A 13,575-nucleotide genomic window follows, 5' to 3' on the forward strand; every position below is an offset into this window, starting at 1 on the left:
ATGTAGAGGCTGTAGGTAAATGGACTGTCTCTAGGCAGAAACTCACACATGGGATGTGACATATTCCTCCCTCAGCAAAGACATCTTTATGCAGGTCACTTTAACTGGATGACAACAAAGTGTACAGGAAATCTGGAGTTTCCAGGGGAGGAAAACCAAACATCATTAATGCTTACCTGTGTAGGTTAAAATCTCTGCCTGACATTCTCTCTAGCTCCACCTCCTACACCCACCACTAACACTCAGCTAGGAGAAGAAAAGGAGCTGCCAAAGGAGATGAGGTGTCTTCACTGGCTGGGTCAGCAGAAAGATGAAACATGAACAGACTCAGACTAAGTATATATTTTAATTTCTACAAGGTCCCCTTTCAAGTTTTAGGGAAATTTAACTGAAGTGTATACAAATTAGACATTGCTAATATGTACAAAAGTATTTTATACAGTTTTTGAACGATAGTAGCTATTTGCAATAAACAGGATGTTACAAAAACAGTCCAATAATGAATTTCCTATTAAGCACAATACACAACATAATTCAATTTTATTAAAAAATAACTTCAAAATGTAGAACAATCCCCTTTAGGAAGAAAAGCTATTTCTGTAGTTCACTCTGTCAGTAAACACACAAGTTGAACGCTGCAGCAGAGGGCTATCCTTTTCCATGGAGAAAAGAAATGAGGCTTCTAGGGCCTATCTTTTCTGGATAAAGTTCCACCTACAGCTGAGATGGGCAGTTATTGCCTGTGGTAGGCAGAATTTGAAAATGCCCCTCCCCCTTTCAGTGAGCTAATCTCCGGAACCCGTGAATATGATGAGATGAGATAGTACTCCTGCAATTATGTTCTATAGCACAATCAACCTTAAAATATATCTGTGGGCTTGAGCTAATCATATGCCCCTAAAACAGAGGACGGGAGAGAGATCTGAAGCATGAGAAAGAGCAGGAAGGCTGGTTTGAAGCTGGAGGGGACCACATAAGAAGGAATGCAGGCAACCTTGAGGTGACGGAGGGGCCCCCAGCTGAGAGCCAGCAAAGAACTGAATTCCACCAACAACCTGAATGAACTTAGAAGCAGATTCTTCCTCAGAGCCTCCATGAAGGAATGTTGTCCTGCCAACCCTTATTTCAGCCTTGTAAGACCCTGAGCAGAGAATCCAGCCACACTGTGCCAGACTCATGAGCTACAGAACTGCTATGGGTGTTGTTTTTTAAACTGCTAAATTTGGGGTAATTTGTCACACAGCAATAGAAAACTAATACACTGCCCGAGGGTAACTTTTCTTAACCTAATTACATTTGGCAGTTTCTGCTTGGGTTCTGAATGCATTTTTTTCCTGCTGACTAGTAGTAATATTCTCCTTTGCAGGCAACCTTTGGAAACCTTTAATATAAATCATACTGTTTTGTATTCAGTATCCAGTATTGTTTGTTTGGCCTAAGTCCTGTTTTCTAATGTACTTCTGTCTATCGACCTGGCAAACAACTGACCACCTTACCCTGTTTTCATACCTTCTTTGGGTGATAGTTTTAATACATTCAAGGGCACCCTCCCTCCACCAAGGGTTGTCAGCTCCCTCCAACTGAGGGCTCTTTTCCACTTCCCAAATACACCAGACAAGGCCTGTGGTAGGGTGGTGCTGAGTTCTACATCAGGCAACCAATATGAATTTCTTCTGCATAACTGGATTAAACTGGCACTAAGGTGATTAAGTACACTTGGGGAACAAATTCAAAGTAAAGATTAAAAAAAAAAAACCACACACACACACACACACGTTTTTACAGGTCCAATTATTTTTGGAGGAACCACCCAAAGCCATGAAAATATATAATTTATGCTATACCCTCTATCCCTCTTCCCCTGTCTCTTGCACCTGGGTCAGGTCATGCAAGGCTTTCAGTCAGCTGCAGGTCACAGTGGAAACAGGAAAAACATGCTGGTTACAACAGTTCAGCTGCTGTTGTGGTAATATCCTGTACTTGAAAGACTTGAAAGGAAAGCCCTGCAAAATGTCTCCAGGATGGTGGCAGTTAGATTTTTGATGTTACTTTTGAAGTCCATTCTTCACTCTTCCAGAGGCGCACACACGCAGTAGACTTGAGTGGCCAGTATCTCCTACTGCCAATCCTGCCTGCTCCAGGGGACCCCAACCCACATCTGTACTTGAGAGAAGCCCCCCAAATAGTCAAAGTGAAGACAGCTCAGAATAAACCATTTTTGGTGCCAGTGATTTTTTTGAATTTCATTTTTCTCTTTTATGGTATTTTAATATATGATATATAAGAGTAATGCTTAAAGATGCACCAAAAATTACCAAGCACCAAAGCATGAAGTAGAATTGTTTTTATAACCTAAACTTCTGATCGGTATTGATTAAAAAGAACATAAAATAGTAAGTCCTCAGAGACAGTGCAGGTATTTATAGTTAAGGCTGATTGATTCTTCCTAAACCTTGCCCACAAGCCTGAAGTAATACAGACTGTATGGGATGTATGATGACTACTTTCCTAATCCTGTGAAGTATCAAAGAAGTTAGGAATGAATTAAGAACCCCCCAGAGCCACTGCCTTATACTCCTGGTTACCAACAGTATCAATTCTGGGTGGTTTGTTTTTAGAGCACATATGTACAAGACTCTATGTAATCAGTATATAAATATTTGGCCGCCTTTAACAGTTCTCCTTCACAGTTCTATGCTTGGCAGCATATATGCTAAAACTGGAAAAACAGGCAAAAAGAATCTGTATTCTAAGGGATACGTGAGATAGAGTGAAATAGACTTAAAATAATATTGCAAATTATACATAGATAAATTTCACGATTTCTTGATTCAAGAAAATGAAGTTCATTTCCATAGTTGGCTACTGTAAAATGTGGCATAAAAATATTTTTAGGAGACATATCTGTATTTTAAATTCTTCTCCCCACATGTAAATGAACCAGTAACAATTAAGAAGTGTCTATTTTTGAAATTCACCTCTGATACTGAAATAGAACAACAGACTGTCATTAAGTTTCTTAAGCTTTTAAGTTGCCAGATATTTACAAATAAGATATAATTTGTATTCGGACGTTTTCAACTATATCTGCTGCTCTCACTGGGGCTCCGGTGATGAGAGTAACTTCGGTCACTTTCACTGTCAGAGCCATAAGATCTACAACTCCTGTAATAACAAAACAAAATATATAAAAACCTTGTAACTATAAAATCTTTGAATTCCTCTTATAGCTTCTTTTTTATATGAGTGGCTTGAAAACATCAATAGTGTTTCAAGCCACTCATATAACTGATGCACTATTGATGCAGCATAGCACAGAGGTAGGGTACTGACTATGGCAATACCACGGACTTTTCTTTTTCTTTTTTAGATGGAGTTTTGCTCTTTTTGCCCAGGTTGGAGTGCAATGGCATGCTCTCAATTCACTGCAACCTCCACCTCCCAGGTTCAAATGATTCTCCTGCCTCAGCCTCCCTGGTAGCTGTAATTACAGGTGCCCGCCACCACACCCAGCTAATTTTTTGTATTTAGTAGAGACGGGGTTTCACTATGTTGGCCAGGCTGGTCTTGAACTGCTGACCTCAGACGATCCACCCGCCTCAGCCTCCCAAAGTGCCGGGATTACAGGCGTGAGCCACTGTGCCCGACTCACACTATGGACTTTTCGAAGCTGTTTTAAATGACAAGTTGTAGTAATGTCAAGATTAAGATAAAGAAACATCACATCTTAGGAAATTTGTGTGAAATTCATTCATGCAAATGCTGGTACCACAAAAACAAAAAACCAATGAGCAGAATAGTTTCCCATGTTACCCAAAATGAGTATCAATATTTGAGTAGATTACCTGAGAAAAGTAATGGGGAAAAGGTGCACAAATAGTTTCATTAAAGGAATGGAAACCAAAATGGGGTCCAATGAGGGGTGGGGGTGGCCCTCGGCATGAACAGGACCACTGGGATATTGAGTCAAGAGGACCTGGTCATGGGTCCCATTCAGTTATTTTGAAAAACATTCACTGTGAGCCAGGCATTTTGCAAGATGCTGGGAACACACACATATACACACACACACACACACACACACAGACACAAAACCAAGTATAGTTCTCTGGGGTTCAAGGACAGAATAGAATAGTCGGCAAGACAAGTAATTTAGGAGCAAGGGGAGCCACAGCAGGAGCAAAGGCTGTCTTAGAGGCACATGGGAGGGACTGTATCCTAGGACTAGGCATCAGGGAGGGCTGCCCAGGGACAGTGGAGATCTGCAGGGTAGATGGGAACTGGCCATTTCAAGTGGCAAAAGGGGAGATGGTGAAGAGGACACGTGTGTCTCCAGGCAGAAGGAAAAGTCCCAACACTTTATAGGAGGGAAGCCAGAAAGAGTGTGAGCTGGAGTTGGTGCTGAGGAGGCTGGACCTGATCATGAAAGCAGTAGGGAGTCCTTGAAGAGTTTCAAGCAAGGGAGTATCCAGATCATACTGATATTTACAAGCATCATTGTAGTTGCAACGGACAGGGGAAGACAAGACCAGAAGCCACCAGAAAAGGACAGTACAAAAGTTAACATAAAGACTTTTGCAGAAGCCAAAATATGTTAAACATAATACATATAATACATAAAAAATGTATTTTACTAAATAACTGACAACATATAAACCTCAATCCTGCTGCTGAAGCAAACGATATTATGTATTTTTTAATCTAAAAAAATGAGAAACTGGTTACTGCTAGCAAGTAGTTCTATTTAAGCAAGTGGCCATGGTTTGGGTGGCCTTTCTTTCTTTCCAAAAGAAAGGTCTGTCCAAGATATGTGAATATTTAAAAACCCATTTTAGATTCAAATATTAATAATAACCAACAAATATTACCTGGCAACTCTTAATATAAAAGCCACTTTTAGTGGCTGCTTGTGGGTTGTTCAGATTTAAAGGAAGAAGTATTTCTGTCCTTGGAAGATGACACCACTTTCTCTTCCACTAGCAGCCCATCACCCTCCCACATCAAGTGCCCACCGTGGCCTACAGTGCGATAAAGGACGATAAAGGAGAGAGACCCACCTGGACCGCCGATTATAACTTCTGCCTCGGTGGTAACTGTCACTTCTCTGGCTTCTACTTCGACTCCGACTCCTGCTATAGTAGCTATCGTAGGTGTAGGACCTGCTTTAATGGCAACAACAAACACTAAATTTTCCCACTCAAATACTCATATGTTCCTATTTCTTTTTAGGATCTCAGGAGTGTTCTAGCTTAGAACTTGGGCACTAGGCGACAGCGTGAGGATATATTTCCAAAACAAGTACTGGAAACATTTCACAATTGCCCCAAATGAGACTTATCATAATTAAAGAGAAAAATGTTAATTTCTTTTCTGCATTGAAAAATATCACAAAATAACGAGTTAGTTTGAACCTGGTGGCTCTCTGTAGGCAATTATATTCAATAAACACCTGCCATTACAATTTGATATTGTCATTTTTGACACTGGAGTACAATGGGCCAACAGATAAAACTTGTCAAACAGACCTCATTTAGAAAAGGTATGGTTTCAGGAGACAAATATATGCATTTAGTTACTCAATAAAATACCACTTTGAACGAACAGTTTATAAAACAAGATCTTTCAGTTCTGCCCCACTGGTGGTTTCCCAATCCCTGTTCATACCTGGATCGACTGTGGGGATCATATGAGCTGCTCCTGGATCTGCTCCTGCTGGACGTCCTAATATTAATCACATGAAGGACCATCATCTTATAGATCAGGGCAGGACAGGCTATACCAAATATCTAGACATTTATTTGCCCATCAAGGTAAAAATACAGTGAAATCCCACAGCTACATTTGTTTTGTTTTCATATCAAAAGTATATTGGATTTTTTAAAAAGCCTACTGGATTTCATAAGATCAAGTTTTATGCAGTTCTTCTCTGAGATGCATATAAAGTCACTAGGGAGGCTCTAAACTGGGTGGAGTTAGGGGAAAGGTCTGTACAAGTAGGACCTTTGTAAGTAAAGTGAAGTGACAGCAGCAGAAAATACCTCGGAGGCAAAAGAGGCAAAGAAGCTAGGAGAACTAGAAATCTGGGGCCACCCTTCCCACAATATATATATACTTCTTCCTCTTGGTCCCCTCTCTACAATCTTCCTATCCCAATCTCTAACCCATGTCAAGAGGTGAATGCAGATGTAAAACTTAGGTTAAGGAAGATGCATGTGGGGGAGGTGGAGGTAGGGGTCAAGGCTTCTTAAGTATTTCTACTGCTCCTCTTGCCTCACTCTGATAAGATTCCAACAGAGGAATAGTCAAGAATTCCACAGCTCTTTCACAGGAAAAAACTACATGAGAAAATAGGCCAGTATTATATTCAGTAATGACATGATTCTTCTCAACAACTACCCCCTCTGCCTATGTAGCCTTAAAAAGCGGACATGATGGAGACCACATCACAGGGCGAGATCACAAGCTCACCTGTGACTTTTGTAACTCCGGTAGGAACTGCTCCGGCTTCTGGTTCGGCCTCTGCTGTACCATCCTCTGCTCCGACTTCTAGAGTAGCTTCTTGATCTACAATTAAAGCAATTGAAAAAATATATAATTATGTTAACTCACCACGATATTAAAATTAATTACTGGTAGGGCAGGAAGGGGAAAACACAACAAGAAGAAAGGCCTCTCACAAACTCCTCACAGTGGATATGACAGTGTCAGCTAATGAGGAAATCTCGAAACAACCATGGTTAAAATCAAACAGAAGAAAATAAAGAAAAACAAGAAAAAGTTGGCACAAGTATGTTCATAGAAGCCTGATTTATAACACCAATAACACTGAGAAGAAAATAAACCAAATCTCCACTAATGGTAGAATGGGTTAAAAAAAAATTAAGGTAGAGACATATAATGAAATATTCTGAAGAAAATGAACTACAGCTACATGTATCAGCAAGGATGTATCTCTAGAACACAATGTTGAATGAAGGCAAATGTAGAACATCTATATATATAAAAGTATTTCACTTATAAAAAGTGCAAACATAACATTGTATAAAGATAGAAACATTTGGGGTAAAGCTATAAAGAAAGACAACAAAATTATAACCAAAGTTTAGAATAATGGTTAACTTTGGGACACAGGCGTGCAACTAGGGGTGGCACTGGTACATCAAAGCTCTATTTTTTTTCTTTTTTTTGAGAAGGAGTCTTGCTCTGTCGCCCAAGCTGGAGTGCAGTGGCATGATCTTGGCTCACTGCAACCTCTGCTTCCCAGGTTCAAGCAATTCTCCTGCCTCAGCCTCCTGAGTAGCTGGGATTACAGACGCGCACTACCACGCCCGGCTAATTTTTGTACTTTTAGTAGAGACAGGGTTTCACCATGTTGGTCAGGCTGGTCTTGAACTCCTGACCTTATGATCTGCCCGCCTCAGCCTCCCAAAGTACTGGGATTACAGGCGTGAGCCACCACACCCGGCCCAAAGATCTATTTTTTAAGCTAGATGGCAGGTACATGAGTATGTATTATATAGTTTTTTATACTTTTATCATTTTTTATGTCTAATACTTAATAAAACAAGCAAAAATGTAAGCAGTACAATTCTGCCCCTCTGCATTCACTTGGCTCCCCACCCTTCTCCCCTACTTTAAGCCTGTCATTCAGGAACAGAACAATACCTCTGTGTACAGGTGACATTATGTAATATAATATCACCATAGGTTTTATTCAGTATGCACTATGTTTTGGAAGACATGACCTGCTTCCAGTATATCTGCAAGAAAATGAATACATTATGTTCTAATAAGACTGTAGTCATTTATTCAACCAAAAATAATAAAGCCAGACCCTGTGAGGTGACTGAACGATGAGTAACACACAGTTCCTGACTTCAAGGAGTTCACAGCCTAACAGGGGTGTCAGGCCCAGGCAGGTAACCGAAACAGGGAGGCAGGGCAGCACCCAGGCTTATCCATCTCAGTCATAGCCTAGAACAAGTCCCTTAGCCTTTCTATGCCTTGCTGTCTTCATTACAAACTGAAATACCACCCACTCCAAGGCGGAGGTGGGAAGGTAAATGAGAAGTGGCCAGCATCACGAATAGCTCAGAGCTGTCTCTGTGTAAATGGTAAGGCGGATCATAAGCAGACAGGAAGCTGGAGTCGCTCAATAGGCAACTGCATCTATCAACAGGAACTCAGAGAGAAAAGGCCACGAGGAGGAAGAGAAGCCTATAACACAAGGACAAAATGGCCTGAGTGGGAGAAAGGAGAGCTAGCAGAGGGCTCCAGAAGTGAGGCTGAAAATATGCCATGGCACTGGCCATCAGAAGTACCTGAAAGTCTTAGTAAACTAAGAGATACGGGGAGGGGAAGGCACAGAAGGCAGCAAGCACACAGCCGAGGAGAAAATGGGAGACCGAGTATAGATGGCACGTGGCAGTTTCTTTTTTAAGAAGTCTGGGTAGGCAAGGGAAGAAGGACTGATGAATAACTAAAAAGGAAACAAATGTCAAAGATTCTTACGGTATTTTCAGTTCAAATGATGAATATCAAGCACAATAAAATAAGGGATATGAATAATTAAGAAACAGGCAAAACCATAAAATATTTACAAGAAAAAGAATGCAACACAACTGCTTACTAACTTCCTATTACCATAACAAATATTTTTAGTTTTTAATTCTCATCTGTTATCCATTCTATGCTGACAAGTTATGATGCAATTTATAACAATAACAAAAAATCTTTTCATGAAGGTGTAGAGTGACAAAGATAAGAAAAAGGTGTTTTAAATTCTTTTATTGCTTTTCAAACAACAACAAAAATCTAAAGATGATCATTTTTATCCCTACCCCCCCATCTAAACTAAGATGCACGTCTTGGGCAGGTAACTTTGTCTCTCTGGCCCTCACCTTCCACATGTGTAAAATGGAAGGTTAGATTAATGATCTGCAAATTCTATATATTCTATTAATTCAGGATTCCCTTCTAAGGCATCACTTGACTGGCAAGAAGCAGCCTCACACCAAAGATGGAGAATCTACCACCTATCATGGGAGCTCATTTCTAGTGACAGAGAGCTTTAAACTGATAGTAATAAGAGTTTTGTAAACCCAGCCCAAATTTCTCCTCCTGAAATTCCCTCTCCCTAAGTTCTCAATCTACTCTCTGAATCACACAAAACAAGACTTCTTATTCCTTTCAGATATTTGGAAATGGTGATTCTGTCCCTAATTCTGATATTCTTCCAAGCTAAACAATAACAGACTCTCCTTGGGAGAAGAAATGAAAGAGAATATTGCTCACCGATAAGATGATGTGGAACTTCTCGATCGACTTCTTGAGTGACTATAGGAGACAGACCTTGTTCTGTGTCTTGATTTGGTTTCAGATTTACTTCGAGATCTACTTGGACTCCTGGACTGGCTGTCATCATCCCGACTAGGCGTCTGCTCATCACTTGAACTCTCCTGATTTCTTGGTCTACGGTTTAAGCGTGCTGTCTTTCTTACTTCATCAAAGAGAGACCCAGGCCGAACTTTATTTTTGCTTTTAATTTCTATTCTCAAGCCTTGTGGTTTCATTTCAGGCACAGTGGTCAACACCTTAACTTCCACAGCACTGGATGTGGCAGCAGTAGGTGCTGCCAGGTTCCCCACACCTTGCAGGGGCTTCCATTTCTTATCAATGAGGTTGATCTGGCTCTTCTCAGCCACCTCCTTCTTCCCGGTACTTTCTCCAGCACTAGCCAAGCTAGCAGAGCCGCTGTCCTGTTTCCCCACTTCACCCAACACTTTACTTTCGGACATGCTGCTTTCCTGTTTTACTACCTCTGCTTGAGGATGTTCTGTTGCCATATCCGGCTTCAAAACAATGTTTATATCTGGGGTGTCAAGCCGTGCATTTCCTAGAGGGGAAGTCTCCTCTACCTTTGCTGGGGAACTCCTATCAGGAGTACAGATCTCCATGTTGTCATCTGTTTGAAGCACATCTTCCACTCCATTGGGAACACTTTCTTCAACATGCTGAATGTTTTGTAAACAGGCCACATTTTCCTCCGTATTTAAAGCTGTGAGAGAAATACTGAGTTTACTATCATCTTTAGTAAACTGATCAAGATCTGATGAAACAGTCACTGTATTATGTTTACCTGAAAGGTTGTCCTCTTCACTGGATTTCTCAGTTTTTGGAATATTATCTTTTATGGTTTCACTGTTTTCAGAAACTTTTTTCTCTTTTGATTCCTGAGTAACTTGCTTGTCATCAATCTCCTCCTCCTCCTCTTCACCAAACTCTAGTGGAGGCTGCCAGTGAAATGCTTGCTTTCGTTTTGGAGCCTTGTGCTTTTTGTCTTTTTTCCCTTTCAATTTCTCTTTCACTTTTTTGGTGTGTTCTCTTTTAAGATTTTCCTTTGACCCATGTTTGTGCTTTTGTGGCTTTCCCCTATTGTTTTCCGAATTGGAACAGGACCCCTCAGAGTCAGAAGTTGATGTGCGCTGTTTGCTTGATTTCCAAGCACCATTATCATCAGGCAGTGAAGTATTTGCGGACGACTTGGTTGTGGGTTTGACTTTGATGTGAATTTCACTAACCTCTGATTCAGAATCGGATGTGGCCTCACCTTCCTCCTTGTCAGAGGATGGATGGGAATCATTTTTACTGTTTTTAGTTACATCTCGTTCTGAATTTGACTCAGAGTCCCATTTACTACCAGCATAATTCTTCCTTTTGGGCTTACTGCCATTTCTAAGGTGATCAGAAAGATTCTCTTTCGAAGTTCTTTTTTTTGAATGAGGGCATTCCCGTTCAGACTTGGATTTTTCTTCACCTCTGTTTTTTTCTTGTTTACTATGTGTTCTTTCCATTTGGCCCTGCTTCTCTTTTTCCTGGGCTGACTGTGTGGCCTGAACACTTGACTGCTCACTGTCTGAAGAATAATCTAAAGACGATCTGCTCTCGCTATACTTTCTCACACACGAAGACCTATCTCTACCTTTGACATATTTACTGTGAAGTGTCTTTTCAGAGCTGCTGCTATGCTTTTTATGTGAAACACTATTTTTTTTCCCACTGGATCTAAGTCTCCTCTTAGCTTGCCTTCCATCATCACTGCTAATAGAAGTATATGAAGATGATCTACTACACTGTGAATGATCACTGTATTTATTTCGTGAATGAGATCTAGATGATGGAGACCTAGACCTTGAATGTGAACTAGCTAGACTACGTGATCTTGTATATGATCTGGAATAAGATCTACTCCTAGAAGATCTGCTCCTTGACCTTGGTGAGCTTTCTGAACTTCTATCACTGTATTTTGAGTAAGTGCTCTGATCACTTTCTGAATTTTTTTCTCTTTTATGGTAGGATGATGAGCTACCAGTCTCTTTAATATTTGCTAAACTGTAAGTGCTTTGGATGGGTAGCAAATGGGTTGTTTTAGCTTTCATTTCCTGAATTCGCTCATAAGACGGTTTCCAAGGTTTCTGTCCAGGCTTCCATCTTGAAGGGGGGGGACTGTCACTCAGTGGTATTACAGGAATATTTTCTGCTACAACTGGTTGTACTACTACATTTTCATTTTGTGCCATGGTTGCTCTTAAAGGTTCTGTTTTAACTGGTTTATTTTCACTTAACTGAGAAGCTGTTTTTCTTGGTGATTTTGATGCTCTCTTTCGGTGACCAGACTTGGAACTAGATCTGGACTTTGATCTACTTCGAGAATGTGATGAGGACTTTGACGCAGTCCTTGATCTTGAGCTTCCTCTAGAATAAGACCGTGAGTGAGATTTTGATCTGTATGAGTCTCTGCTGGAATGGGTTAAAGAGCTCTGGACATCCTTATCAGATTTAGACCAGTCTCTCTTTGATGAGTGATGAGACGATAATGAGAAAGAACGAGAACTCCCTTCTCTATCACAAGAGGATTTCACTCTTCGAGTGGAAGATTTTGAGGATTCTATGTCAGACAGTATAAGAATCCTTCTCTTCTTTGTTTGTTTGTGTCTTCTGCAGTGTTTCTGCTTTTTCCCTTTCTTTTTATGCTTAACCTTTTTTTCTTTTCTGCGTTTTTTATGGTGGCCATCAGAGTGTCTTGCTGTACTAAGGTCTGAATAATATCCATTATAGGACCATGATCTGGATCTCTGAGACAAGCTTCTTTCATCCCATCGGCTTGAACAGGGGTCACTTAACCTATAAAAAGGACATAATATTCATGCGGTGATTTATAAGCATGTTTTCTACACCTTAAGACACAGCTTTGTTAACAACAAAGTTCCTGACCCCATTAACACTTTAAGCACACGCAGGAAGCGTGAATCAGAGTTATAGGCCTGGTCTTGTTATAGTTTCAGAGACACACACTAAGAACTACTAACAAATTCACTTACGAAAGGATTTTTTTTTTTAAGCTAAGCAAAGAACCTTACATTTGTTAGGAAAATGTTTTTGAAAACCAAACTAACTAATCACAAGAACACCGTTGAACTCAATGACAAGAGTTCCTGACTATTACCTGCTCACAACCCTCTGCCTCTAGGAACAGTTTTTGAGGGTGAGTCAAACCAAGGTCTCAAACAATTTGTTGATTTTCTGAAGATGCAGGATAGCTGCTTGAAACTAGCATGAAGCTTGTTTTTTCTCCACCTCACAGAGGTAATCCAGATTTCCCCTAAGACTGTAAACTACTTAAAACAGAAATTGAGGAAAAAGTACACGAAAACAGATACAGGCTTTACAATCTGAGTGTTAATGTCAAGGCTCAGAATTGAAAGTCCTCAGCACCACTGTGTCTGAGCCGCTTCTACACAGCAGATGCATTCCTTTTCCTCCTTTTCACAATTCCAAACCACTCCGCAGGATGTCCCCAGAGAAAAAGAGAATACTACCATGGAGGATTACACAGGGTCCCATTAGTATATTTTTCACTAGCTATTCTGGGGCCTGTCCCCTTCCTAAAATAAATATTCCACCGTTGGACATCACTGAAGGTAAGAGACGTGTACACTTCTAAAAAAGCAAGTCTCTGCGATCAAAAGTCAACATGTACACCAAGTGCACGTTTTCCTATTTACCAATGAACTCATCAGTGACCTGGCTGGCTAGGAAAGAATCTGCTATATAATTTCTAAGTCCTAATTATTTCTTTTTTTTTTTTTTTTTTTTTTTTGAGACGGAGTCTCGCTCTGTCACCCAGGCTGGAGTGCAGTGGCACAATCTCGGCTCACTGCAAGCTCCGCCTCCCGGGTTCACGCCATTCTCCTGCCTCAGCCTCTCTTGAGTAGCTGGGACTACAGGCACCCACCACCGTGCCCGCCACCACGCCTGGCTAATTTTTTGTATTTTTAGTAGAGATGGGGTTTCACCGTGGTCTCGATCTCCTGACCTCGTGATCCGCCTGCCTCAGCCTCCCAAAGTGCTGGGATTACAAGCGTGAGCCACCGCGCCCGGCCTCTAAGTCCTAATTATTTCTAAAATTGACTAAGAGGTCATTAAAAGACACAGGCTTGTAGTTTTTGTTAAGGAAAACAGGATTTTGATTTAAAAGCCCAACTAGTTAAGAGTACTACTTTCACCAAGTAGTCA

At 40.7% G+C, this 13,575-nt stretch overlaps 1 protein-coding gene across 9 annotated transcripts in view; it reads right to left on the minus strand.

The window, feature by feature from the left end:
• Positions 1 to 327: 327 nt before the first annotated feature.
• NKTR (natural killer cell triggering receptor) overlaps positions 328 to 13,575 on the minus strand; it is a 47,690-nt gene continuing 34,442 nt past the window's right edge. For 6 of the 9 annotated variants that reach the window (XM_024244494.3, XM_054552214.2, XM_054552216.2 and 3 more), the window contains 5 exons: positions 9,295 to 12,183; positions 6,469 to 6,564; positions 5,665 to 5,721; positions 5,058 to 5,162; positions 328 to 3,165 (listed from right to left, as the gene is read on the minus strand). In XM_024244494.3, coding sequence (XP_024100262.3) covers positions 3,078 to 3,165; positions 5,058 to 5,162; positions 5,665 to 5,721; positions 6,469 to 6,564; positions 9,295 to 12,183 — 3,235 coding nt within the window. In that variant the 3' untranslated portion in view covers positions 328 to 3,077. The remainder of the gene's footprint in view (positions 3,166 to 5,057; positions 5,163 to 5,664; positions 5,722 to 6,468; positions 6,565 to 9,294; positions 12,184 to 13,575) is intronic. The other 3 variants (XM_054552215.2, XM_009239162.4, XM_002813894.5) reach the window with 3 other exon arrangements.

This window comes from Pongo abelii, chromosome 2, assembly GCF_028885655.2.
Source record: "Pongo abelii isolate AG06213 chromosome 2, NHGRI_mPonAbe1-v2.0_pri, whole genome shotgun sequence".
Taxonomy (NCBI): Eukaryota; Metazoa; Chordata; class Mammalia; order Primates; family Hominidae; genus Pongo; species Pongo abelii.